This window comes from Perognathus longimembris, chromosome 21 (genome assembly GCF_023159225.1).
Source record: "Perognathus longimembris pacificus isolate PPM17 chromosome 21, ASM2315922v1, whole genome shotgun sequence".
NCBI classification, from domain to species: Eukaryota; Metazoa; Chordata; class Mammalia; order Rodentia; family Heteromyidae; genus Perognathus; species Perognathus longimembris.
Window position 1 is genome coordinate 2,784,017 of NC_063181.1, and position 12,984 is coordinate 2,797,000.

Consider the following 12,984-nt stretch of genomic DNA (forward strand, 5'->3'; position numbering starts at 1 on the left):
CCGGCCCCGCCCGGCCCCGCCCGGCCCGCCCCGCCCCGCCCCGCCGAGCGTGCGCGGGGGGGGGGGGGGGGGGGGAAGGGGAGGCTCCCCGCGCGCGCCCCAGAGGCGGTTGCGCCTTAACCGTCTGCAGGAACAGACCCATCAGAAGGCGAGCTGCGGCGCGGAGGGCGGGGAGCCATGGTGACGAACGGCCAATCGGGAGGCGCGTTCTTGCCCGAGCCCCGCCCCCGGCAGGGGGCCCGGTGACCGGCGAGGGTCACGGGGCCCGAGCGCTCGTGAGGCGGGGCCCCCGCAGGGCCGCGGCGTCCCCTGGCCTCGCGGTGGCGAGCGACTCCCGGCCCGCACTCCCCGCCCGCCTCCGGCGGCGGCGCGGCCCATGAGGAGGGGGCGGAGGCCGGGCGCGGGCGGCGGGCGCGGCGTCTGGGCGGCCGGGGCCGGGCCGGCGAGGGGGCGGCGGCGGCGCGCCGGGCCCCGCGCGGTGATTGGCCGCCCGCGGGCCGCGGCCGGGGCCCGGGCCGGGCGGGCCGGGCGGGCCGGGCGCGGCGGGCGGGGCGTGCGGGCAGAGCGGCGGCGGCCGAGCGGGGAGCATGCTCCTGTCCCTGGTGCTCCACTCGTACTCGATGCGCTACCTGGTCCCGGGGGTCGTGCTGCTGGGCTCGGCGCCCACCTACGTGCTGGCATGGGGCGCCTGGCGCCTGCTGTCGGCGCTGCTCCCGGACCGCCTCTACCAGCTGGTGGACGACCGCCTCTACTGCGTCTACCAGAGCATGGTGCTCTTCTTCTTCGAGAACTACACGGGCGTGCAGGTGAGGCGCCGGCGGGGGAGGGGGCGCGGGGGGGAGGGCGCGGGGGGAGGGCGCGCGGCGCGGCCGGCCCCGGGACCCGCCGGCGGCCGACACGTGCGGGCGCCCGGACTCCGCCGAGGCTGCAGCCGCCGCCCCGCGTCCCCTCCCCCCCCGGACCCCCACCCCCACGCCGCCCCGCGTCCCCCCCTCCCCCCGTCCCCGTCGCGTGGTCGCGGGCCCGTCTAAGTAGGGCAAACCTCCGACAGAGTTTGGCCCCCGGGCTCCGGGGTGGTGAGGGTGGGGGAAGCGCCCCGCGGCCCCGCGCCGGCCCCGGGAGAGGAGGGGCCGGGGCCCCGCCGCGGCCGCTCGGAGTCGGCTGGGACGCGCCGCGGGCGGCCCCGGGGTCTCCTCTCGGTCGTCCCCGGGTCTGCCGGGCGGTCTCGGTTCCCCGCGGGTCCTCGGGGAGGCTGGGACCCGCCGGGGGCCGTCGGTGCCCCGAGTGTGCCGGCGGAAGGCTGCCTCGCCCCCGGGGTGGGGTGGCGTGGCGTCCGCCCGGGGCTCTCCGCGGGGGGTGGGGCGGGGTCCTGGACCCGCGGAACCCCCCGTGTGGAGCAGTGGTTCTCTTGGGAAGAGAATACCCACTGTTGGGAGCCAGCTCCCCCATTGTAGAATGGGTCCTTTTCAAAGCTCATTAGTTCAGGCTGGTTATTTCCTCCCATGCTCTTCCTTACTTCGCTAGCTCTAAATATGTTTAGTTTCTTTTCTTTTTCATGGCTGGGCATTTAATTCCACATCACATGACAACCCAGGACATGGTGGTCACCTACCTCTTAGGAAAACTGCAATACTTGTGCTAGATTATTTTATATTCAGTAAAAACATAGCATAAAGGGTTGTAAAACTTGACACTACAACTGCACGTATTACTTACTGCAGACCACAGATGTCCAATTCTTGATTTCCTGACAAGTGCTCTCTGAGGCAATCTTCAGTATTTTTTCCCCTTATTAGTCCAGTAAAAGGGCTCTGTATGCATTGATAGTCTTCATGTATTTATGAAGAGATGTTTGATAACCTTCAAATATCATCCAGATTCTTAGCTCAGTAAAAGTTTATTCCAATAAAAGTTTATTGGGATCCTAGAACTAACTGCTCACTAATCGTTAGAGGTAGGCTAGGAACATCTAATAAGAATGTGAGGCCCAAGATTGGTTTTTTAAATTACGTTTTCATTGTGTTTCGATGTGTTTCATTCTGTGCCAGGACTGAGGCTTGGACTCCTTGGCCGACTCTCATTTGGCCTTTTCCTTCAAGACTGGCACTCCACTGCGTGATCCACAGCGCCACTTCTGGCTTTTTGCTGGTGAATTGGAGATAAGAGTCTCACAGACTTTTCTTCCCCAGTTCTTTCAAACAGTGAGGATCACAGGCCCATGAGAGCCTAGGAATTTCTTATTCTTAATGTTTTGGGGGGTGGGGCAGAGAGTTATGTGCTGTGTAGTAATTACAGATTATTTGGTACATTAGGTCTCACCACCCCACTCTAGGTTAGGTATCCTGTGTGGTCAAAGCCACCCAATTTTTTTTTTATGATTTAATATGATATCAGTGAAGGAATAAATGAATGTGTTTAGCTATAAAACCAAATGAAAGATCTATAGAGACATCCTGCCTTTTATTGTGTACTTACTGCTTTTCCTTTATAGCACTGTCAGTGAGATGGTCATTTTGTTTGTTTCACTTTTTTGTTTTGCGACAAGGTCTCACTGCATAGTTTTGGCTAACCAGGAACTTGTGATCCTGCTGGCTCTACTTCTTGAGTGCCAGGACTGCAGACCTGCACCACTATACCCAGCTTGGTTTAAATTTTAGGTTTCTTGTTTCGCTAAGAAACTTAGAAAAAAATTATTTCGCAGGTTATTTACAAGGCTAGAGATAATTCTTCTATGTAGTGTAAAATGTTGACTTTTATTTCCAGAGTTTTAGTGACTGAAGAGAATATATGTTTTCATATAAAAGGTCATCAAATTACAGACATTAAAGTATCATTTGTATTTTTAATTTTTGTCACCTCCTTCTTAGCACATGCTGTTTATAGAGGGAGCAGTTTCCTTGTGCCTTTTCCCTCGCTTGTCGCAGTGTACTTCAGTCTCATCCCCTCCGTCACGACAGTTTCAGCAGGTTTCATTGAAGTACTAATGAGAAATTTTTCATAGTGATACTTTTGTGCCCTTTCATTCTTGGTTTTTAAAGAATGGCTCCTAGTGCTTGTTTCAGAGTGTTTTGTTTTGCATAGAATTTTTAGGCTGCCGAGAAGTAGTTCCCTGGGATGGGTCATCTGTACTTGGCAGGGAAAGTTACTTGAATATTCCATTGCATTCTAGGTAAACACCTGTCCTTTCCTAATTTCATAGGTACTGCTGTTGCTAAAATTGCTCTTTGTAATTTATCCTTTCGGCTCTTTCAGAGTCTTTTACTGGTATTGAGGCGAGCATTCTACCACTAGGCCATATTCCCAGCCCTTTTACTCGTATTGAAACTCCACTCAGCACCATGTGTTCCTTTAGAATAAGTAATGGGAGTTTTGTTTTCTGCATTTCTCTTAATTTGAGTCTCATGAAAATCCTCCTGTCACCTTACTATTGTGAGAGTCCTTGATTCGAGTGGCCTTACCCCTTTCTCGTGGCTGCCATACTTCAAACTTGAATTTTTTCTCACAGTTCTGGAGGCCAGAAGTCTGAAGACAAATGCAGGCTGGGTTACATTCCCTCTAGGGTAAGAATCTGTTCTTTGTCTCCTTCAGCTCTGGTGGCTGTCCTCATTCCTGGATGTGGGACCACATCAAGCCAATCTCTGCCTCACAGTCAGCACTGTTTCCCTCTCAGAAAGGCTCTTCGATCTCCTTCACCCTTTCTTTGCTAAGGACGCTTGTTAGTGGGCTAAGGGCCCATTGTATAATCCAGGATGGAGCCTCACCTCAAGATCCTTAATTACACCCATTCTTCAAATCAGGCTCTCTGAGAGAGGGTACACCATCCAGGGGCTCAGAAGTGAACACTGCACTTTTGCCTATTCATTCTACTATTATTGCTTAGTTTGGCTTTACCCTGTTTCTTCAGGTATTTGCATATGAACGCATTTGGTCTTTGCTTTAATTTTTTTCACACAAAAATAAAAGGCACCTGATTTCTTATGGCTACATAATTTTTAGTAGTAATAATTTTAAAATAATTTCTCAGTATTTTAATTTTTTTACTTGTTAATTTATCTTCACTCACCTCTTAAGTAGAACATTTGATTTGTCCTCTTAGTTTATAATATATTCCATATCATAACCAGCTTTTTCTTGGTTTGGTGCTCTTTAATTATTATTTAAATGCAAAATTACCGTTTTCTGTAGTATGCCAAAACATAAAACAATCCCCAAACCTAGAAACTTGAGAAATACTACATCCGTGTTGAGATGTCACATACATATAAATAATATGGTAACAGATGATACCTGTTCATTTTGAGACTTTGCTTATATTGAATTGGTGAAAGCATTGGCATTTGATTTGTTCACCACCTTAAATGCATGTAGAAAGAACTTGAGTATAGGCTAATGGGAGACTCGGAGGGGGGCCATTTGTGTCATTGAGCCTGAGCAAAAGGCAAGCTGGGGAGCCACGCAGGAAGTGGGAGGATTGGCAGGAGAAGCAAGACCTGAAAAAGGAGTGAAAACAGCTTCTATCACCATTTTATTCCAGCTTCAATCAGATGGCAGTGTTTGGATTTACTTTAAAATATGCGTTCCATCAGTGGCTTTGACCACTAATATTCTCTTCCCCAAATGCTGACATAAAAGAATAAAATGTGAGGGGCTGGGAAAATGGCCTAGTGGTAGAGTGCTTGCCCTCCTATACATGAAGCCCTGGGTTCAGTTCCTCAGCACCACATATATAGAAAAGGCCAGAAGTGGCGCTGTGGCTCAAGTGGCAGAGTGCTAGCCTTGAGCAAAAAAAAGAAGCCAGGGACAGTGCTCAGGCCCTGAGTCCAAGGCCGAGGACTGGCAGAAAGAAAAAAAAAAAGAATGTAAAAATATTTATGTATTTTTTTAAATAAGGTCCCATCTGTAGCCCAGGATGGACTCAAACATCTCCTACCTTAGCCTTCTGAGTAGCTGGGACTACAGCCATGTGCCACCATATTGTTTATATAAAATTCATTCACTCTTTATTTGACAACTATTAAGTACAAATTAGTTTGAGAAATGCTGGAGGCAAGATAATGTATTTCTAAGATTTTTGTATTTGTATAATATATTGAGACAATTGCTAACTACTCTGGTGATTGTTGCTTTTATGTAAGTTTCAGGTTCCTCAGAAACAGTAAAGACTTCCTGTCTAGAAACCACTTAAAACTGGTTCTTTTCTGTAATGCTGTCTCATCAAAATAGTCCTAGACAAGTAAGTTAAGTTTGCATTCTGTACCTTTCTGAAAGGCACCCGAACTCCTGGAATTAAGTATGTTTATTTAGAATGGACAGCACCTTATAGGTCAGCCAGTCCAACCCCTGTTATCATACATTCTTCCCAGACATCCAGTCTCGTCCAACTAGAAGGTGAGTGTCTGTCTGTCTGTAGCCTCATCTTTATTTTTCTCTGCTTATTCTTTTATCCGCATGGCCCTTTAAGAAGCCCCTAAGTTCCGTGTGGCTCAGCCAGGGCAGTAAGGGCTGGGCAGGCTTGGGCCGCCTGCACCATGGGCTGTCGCTTAATTAAGCATAGTGGAAATTAGACATTGCCCAAAGCTCTGTGAACAAGCCAGTTATTTAGGTTCCATGTGTGTAAAGCTCTTCAATGCTTTGTTTTTTGTTGTACATCACAGATGTACTAAAACAAACACTGCCAAATATTTTAAGAAAGTTAGGGTTTCTCTCCCCTGGCCCTATCACCACCTTAGATACAAGTTTCTTGAGTTGTGCAAGTTTGGCGTGAAGCTTTAATTTTTTTCCAAACCCTTGGTTCTGGGGTTGAGCCCAGAGCCCTGCACAGGCTGAGCGAGCACTTAATCGTGGCCCCACCGCCTGTCCTCGCCCCGTTTTGTTGTTGTTGCAGTGTTGAGGACTGGGGGTGGGGCCTGTGCGTGGACGCACGAGCTCCACCTGAACTACATCCCCAGCCCCGATTTTCTTGCAGGAGTGTTAAGTGCATATCCCACTTGTGGGAGAGCCCTTCATTACGGTGACTTCTCAGGGGTTTTCCAGTATGCCTGCGCGTAGCTTCCCTTCCCTTTCCTAGCAGTTCATCACACGCTGAGGAACTAAACTGAGTTGACATTTCTTGCATTAGAAGTTTTGCTTTGATATTTTCTCATTTTGGCTTCTTAAACAGGTTGACATCAATAACTAGAGAGTCGTAACTTATTACTGAGGTAGATTTTTCACTATGGGATGTCTCAAGTCTAGTAATGGTTCACTCACTCATCTTTCTGCCCATCAGATACTTGAGCGTGCTCCTTGTTCCAGGTGGTGTGCTGGCTATCACTTAGGTGATGAGAACGTACTTGCCCTCTGGGGCTTCCATTCTAGTGGGGGGAGAAGCAGTGACAAGACACTTACAGTGTATGGAGCTCTGTGAGGTTGTCTAGCTAGTGGAGGAAGGTAGCAAGTGACTCTGTGTGTGTGTCCCCCTGAAAAATGAACAGTTTGAAAGATACTACACCAATCCAAGTGCAGAAGTCCAAGATGATGGTCAGGCCAGGTGCTGGAGGCTCACACCTGTAATCCTCCAACTGACCACCAAAATGCGAGAACTGGGGCCACCTCTAGTGGTATAGAGCTAGTCTTAGACCAAAAATAAGTAAATAAATAAAAAGGCTTAGGGCCAGCACTCAGGTCCTGGTGCGCGTATGTACGCGCACACATGCACAGACAGACAGAGAAAAGATCATGATCAGGGTAGTGGAAAGAGTGGACACCGTGGGATTGAACAGGATTTCAGGACCATTTTGGAAGTAGCTGATAGAGCTCTGCGCTGACTTGGTTCTGCTGTGTCCGGGTGTTGAGGAACTTAGGCACCAGCAGTTCGTGTCTGTAGTGTTCAAGCCAGGGCTTAATCCAAGGCAGCCTAGCCTCAGGGCCCATGTTCTGAAATGCTTTGTCAGGTGCTGTGGTTATATTGGTAGAAATGAGTTTCCTGCTCTGAGTATTTATGCTATGACAAAAAAGGACAGGGATTATGTGATTATCTGAAATGTTGGAGTGTTGCTTATTAACTTTGTGATAGAGATCAAGGAACTCTTTAAGATAATTTCTTGCTTGGGTTATTCAAGAATGCTGTATTGTTTCAAACTACTGTGTCTGCGTGCTGGGAATATGGCCTAGTGGTAGAGTGCTTGCCTAGTATACATGAAGCCCTGGGTTCAATTCCTCAGCACCACATATATAGAAAAAGCCAGAAGTGGTGCTGTGGCTCAAGTGATGGAGTGCTAGCCTTGAGCAAAAAGAAGCCAGGGACAAGTGCTCAGGCCCTGAGTTCAAGCCCCAGGACTGGCAAAAAAACAAACAAACAAAAAACCCCAAAACAACAACAAGAATCCTTGATAGATAATGGCATGAGTAGGGCGACTTTTGGACATAGCACCCAAGCTGTCCAAACTCTGTCCTGGCAGTGTGCTCTGTTCTTTGGTTTCACTATGAGCCCAGCTGCCCTTCTCCCTCCCATTAGGGACAGTTCCAGCTGTCCCCTGCCTGTCATGACCTCACCCCTTCTCAGTGTCACCATTACTTTTATGTAACTGTAATTTAATGTATGTATTGTCCCCTCTTGTTGGTGACAGAAGAGAGAATGAAGATTTGACTTTGGCCTTTTAGCAGCGAGGGAAGAGCACTCCACTGAGAGTTACAACTTTTGAGTTTCTCTGGACGTTTAGATGAATCTCGGGTGGGGATTCCTAAATGGCCATGGTAGTTGGCCAGTTTTTTATCTTACAGTTACAGGTTTAGTGAGTCTTTCCAAGCCTGAATTCTACTCTTAGGAATACGGCAGAATGGGTAAGGTCAGAGGCTGTAAAAGAAGGGAGTCTCCATCAATCAGGAAACAGCTTTTGTTTACTTGTCAGTAAAAGCCTGTAGTTTCTGCAAAGTTTGAGCCCATGCATGTCTCCAGGGTTTATTTCATTTCCTTTGTTTCTCTGTAGGAACTAGCACTGAAAACCCCAAAGAAAGTTTTATAGGCATTTTGGAGGACTTGGCCATATAAGTAAATGTTAATGACCATCAGCTAGAAGACAAAGTACTTGGCCTGTCACCTGCCTTGGGGTTGAGAATTCCAGGAGCATCAAGTAATGAGAGTGATGATTCTTAGAAAGGAGAGGTGTGTATTAAGTTTCAGCCACACATTTAAGTGCTGACCACATAGGAGCTAGTGTTTTCGACTAATAAGAGCCTCTCAGCCCTAAGTCCACAGAAAGGCAAGGCATAAGGCACACACAGAAAGATGTCAGGTATAGGAAAAAAAAAACACGGAATGTGTAGTGAGATAAGGGCTGAAATAAAGAAAAGAACCAAGAACTTTGGAAGTAAAGGAAGGGTACCACTGAATCCCAGAGGGTTATTTTTTTTAAAAACTGCGTAGGAGCTATGCTTATAGTAGAGGTAATTCTCTTATTTGCTGAACTGTAGCTCTATGTACCTACATCTTGTTCTATTTTTAATGTGCATTGCTATAGACGTTTTATGTTTCTCATGGGTTTCTTACTTCCTTATTCAAGTTGAAAACTACATAAGCTTTGAACTTATGGGTTGCCTTCTGCTTTGACATTTTGCAGTCTTAGGGTTAGAACCCGAGTCTAATTTCCATGTCTTTGTTGCACTATTTGTGAGTTTGGTCAAGTCAGCTCAACCTCAGTACTCTCATCACTAAATGGATGAAATATTTTTGTCGCACTATTTTGGAGATTAGTGAGATAGTCTCCAAACTGTCTCCCTCAGTGACTTGTACATCATAGATGCTGGGGGGCGGGGACCAATAATGACAACAAAAACCAGTTGTTTGTGGGTGGCTCACGCCTGTAATTCTAGCTTCTCAAGAGGTTGAGATCTGAGGGTTGTGGTTCACAGTTCGTCCAAGCAGGGAAGTTCATGAGAATCTTTTCTTCAATTTACCACCCCCCAAAAAGCTGGAGGGAAAAAAAAAAACAACAACTAAGAGACAGCATCCTGGCACAAAAGACAAAAATACAAAAACACATCAGCTTAAATAAGGGTAGTACAAGGATATGCTGAGAACCTGAAATTTTATGATCTATAAATTTCTATCTGGATTTCTTATGAAACTTGTTTTACATTCTGTTAGCCAAATAAGTGCTAAGTTGATCTTATTCCACAGGAGTGTCATAATTTTAGTGATCAATGAAATGTTTCAAATTTAGACCCCAAATTATCACCTGTAGTTTTGTATGCTTACAGAAGAAATCTTTTACTGGTTGATAATGTACACTTATGTGTTGCTTAATGACAATGACGTGTTTTGAGAAACACGAGTAAGTGATTTTATTGTATGAATATCATAGTGTACTTACATCGCCCAAATGATTTCGACTAATCAGTCCATGTAGCTACATGGTGCCATAAACAGATACAGAGCACTCTAAAATGACCGTGGAAGTGTAGTGCACTAAATACAGAAGTCAGCAAGTCATTTATTTTATTTATTTATTTATTTTATTTTTTTGGCCAGTCCTGGGACTCAAGGCCTGAGCATTGTCCCTGGCTTCTTTTTGCTCAAGGCTAGCACTCTGCCACTTGAGCCACAGCGCCACTTCTGGCCGTTTTCTGTTTATGTGGTGCTGGGGAATGGAACCCAGGTCCTCATGTATACAAGGCAAGCACTCTTGCCACTGGGCCATATTCCCAGCCCCTCAGCAAGCCATTTAGTCCTGTTATGTACTCCTTATAATTGTATGCACTGTCTTCTACATGACTGGTGTGTAGTATGCTTGGTGACATAGGCAGTCCACAGGCATACACATAATATCTGCACATGACTCTTGAGATGTCTGTCTTTACTAGGTGGTAGTTGGTTTTTACTCTCCATTTTCTGGACCACCATTGTGGCTTATAAGCTGTGGTTAACTGAAGTGTCATTCATTGTGTGGTGTGTGACTATGTTTCACTGGCATCACAGCACATTTCACACTCATTCCAAATGACTGTGAACAGTGTAAACTGGCTATACAGTCTTCTTTAATAATACACTTTGCAAAGGAGAGCAAGGATGCTGAAGACTTACATCCCTTAGGTGCTTACATGTTCTCCTGCCGATTGGGAACCCAAGGTGTCCTTAAGTAGTTTATATGTGGTGAGAGCAAACCTAGGGGTGGTCCACACCTAGTCCCTGCTGTCCTGTGGACCCAGTGTGAAGAGGAAACAGTCATAAGGAGTGTGTCAGCTGTAATGAACTCGTAACCCGAGTTCTTGGGGGAGAGGCCCAACTCAGGCTTCCAGCTTATCCGCCTGCTCACCCAGTACACCAGATGCAAAGATGGTAACAGCGAATGGGGAGACGATTCATTATGCCGCGCGACATACCACAGGAAAACCCGAGAAAAGCAGTCTATCTTCTGGGTCTGGGCTTGAGCTTCGGGTGTAAGTTGAGAAAGAATTGGGGCGCCGTGGGTGAGTTATACATAATTAAGCAGTGTGGGCAAGGTGTGGGCCTCGCGGATCAGCAGCTCAGCTCCTGCTGTGAGGTGCGTGTGCTTCCTCATAGCTGGGCCTCATGCTGTGTCCTCACTGGAGGGCCACGCGGGTCCTGTGGGGTGAGTGGTCGTCCTCCTCTGAGGGTGCAGAGCAGGCCTGTCCTTTCTAGAACCTACAGTGATTACAGGGGAGAGCCAGACGGAAGGGGACACCTGGGAAGGGAAGGCAGGGCGGTCAAGCATTCCTTCTGCTTTCAGTTAACCCAAGGGCCCAAGTTAGAAACCAGTGCTCCATACAAAAGCAGTATCTAAGTACAGTGGTTATTCAGAAAGCATTTTATTGCTTGCCACTGACTTAAATTAAAGTTATTGTTGTCCTCTAAAAGGACTATGTGTGAGATGCTGGGTTTCTTGGTTTGTTTTTTAATTTATCTTTTGTGCTGGTCCTGGGGCTTAAACTCAGAGCCTGGATACTGTCTTTTAGCTTTTTTGCTCGAGGTTAGTGCTTTACCTCACTTGAGCCACAGCTCCACTTCTGGCTTTTGGGTGGTTAATTGGAGATAAGAGTCTCACAAATTTTTTTGCTCAGGCTGGTTTCGAACTGTGATCCTCAGATCTCAGCCTCCTAAGAAGTTAGGATTACAGGTGTGAGCCACCAGCTCCCAGCCTGCAGATGAGTTTTTTTTAAAACCAAGTGAACGTAAATGTAAACAATTACCAGCATAATGATTCACATGTATGTATCACATTAAGAGTCACAGTTAATTGTTTTACTTTGTCTTCACATCTTTTTAAGTTTTTAAATATGAAGGACTGGTATTTTTTTAAGTTTTAAATGTAAAAGACTGCTTTGCTCTTATTTTTTAACTTGTTTTTCTTGAGTTCCAGTATGTAGATGAAACAACTTGAAAAGGGTGTCACCCTAATATCAGCTTTGAGATCATGGAGCCTTTGAACAGCAGCAGACTTGGGTTTTCATATGCTTGCCTCAGCCCATCAAGACAGGACCAACAAGTCTTCAGACTAGTATCAGTGCATGAAGACTGTCTTTAGTAGCTTATTTGCAGTGTACCTTTAAAGTCTGCAGCCTAATGATCTCTTTGTGGGAAAGGAGGAGAGTCTGGATGGTTCAAGTATTGCCTTCAGCTTGGGGGCTGTACAGTCCCCAGAGAGCCGTGAATATTTCCAAGAAAGTGAAACCTGAAGCTTTCTTGGCAGTGAGTCTGTCATACTTAAATTTGGCCTGCCCAGGTGGCAGGGCTCATGCCTGTAATAACCCTGGCTACTCAGAAGGCTGAGATCAGTTTGGAGACAGACAGCATGGGCAGACAAATCTGAGAGACTAAAAAACTAGAATTTGTAAGTGTAGTTCTCTCTCTCTTTCTCTCTCTCTCTCTCTCCCTCCTCTCTTCCCTCTCATACAAACACACACACAAACACACAATTTCATCTTTTTCCCAGTGGTCTTGAAATAGTTCTGCCTGTTTACAAGCTGGTATCCCAATTTTAACACTGCACTAATCAAATTATTGGTGATCTGTTTACTTTATTGATAAATTTTATTTCATTTAATGACACATATTTAAACCCATTGTATGATATTTCTAAGGAAGATGGCAGACTCAGTCTGAGACCCTGACCTCTAGAACTCTGAAACATCTAGTGTGTTTTTACAAAGATGTTGGGTTAATGTTTCTTTGTTGTTAAGATATTAAAGAATGGTGTCATGACCAAACGATAATCCTCTGGACAAGATCTAAAAAAGCCTTAGGTAATTCATAATCTTGCATAATCCAGTGACAAGATGCTGAGACAGAAATGACCTCCACAAGGAAACGAAACCCTGCTGCCTTCCAGAGTGTACTCTTGATCTCCCTAAATCCTATATGCGGACAATTTCAGAAATAGAAAACTGCAAAGGACTAACAGTGAAAGCATGTCCTCACCAGTCGGTGTAAGGAATGAAGTGTGGTCTGAACAACTAAGGAACTGTGTATCGAGATGGCCACCAAGAATTGAAAACATGTTTTGCAGGGAAGCTCAGTGAAAGGCAAAAATGGAGGGAGACAGGAAGAGCAAATGCAGACACTTTATTCAATGTATACTCTGTAAAAACCTGAACCAAGTAACTTGAGGGTAGGAATGGGACAGGGAAAATGGGGAAGGACAACAGAAGGGGTGACATTGATCAAGAAGCATTGTACTCACACTTGATTTATGGAATTGCAAGCTCTTTGTATAAGTACTTAATAATAAAAATTGTAAGAAAAAGAAAATATGACTGGTAAAGCCAAGTGCCCACTGGCTGTAATCATGTCTGTAGTCCTAGCTGTTCAGGAGGCTGGGATCTGAGGATCATGGTTCAAAACCAGCCTGGACAGAAAAACCCATAAGACTCTTTATTTCCAATTAACCAGCAAAAAAGCTGGTGGCTCAAGTGGTAGAGTGCCAGCCTTGAGCGAAAAAGCTAAGGGACAGCAGCAGTATCCAGGCTGTCCCTGAGTTCAGGCCCCAG

General features: G+C 46.3%; 1 protein-coding gene across 1 annotated transcript in view; it reads left to right on the plus strand.

The window, feature by feature from the left end:
- The first annotated feature begins 519 nt into the window (after positions 1-519).
- Agpat5 (1-acylglycerol-3-phosphate O-acyltransferase 5) overlaps positions 520-12,984 on the plus strand; it is a 28,695-nt gene continuing 16,230 nt past the window's right edge. The window contains exon 1 of the mRNA XM_048330477.1: positions 520-806. Within this exon, the coding sequence (XP_048186434.1) occupies positions 588-806 (219 nt within the window). The 5' untranslated portion in view covers positions 520-587. The remainder of the gene's footprint in view (positions 807-12,984) is intronic.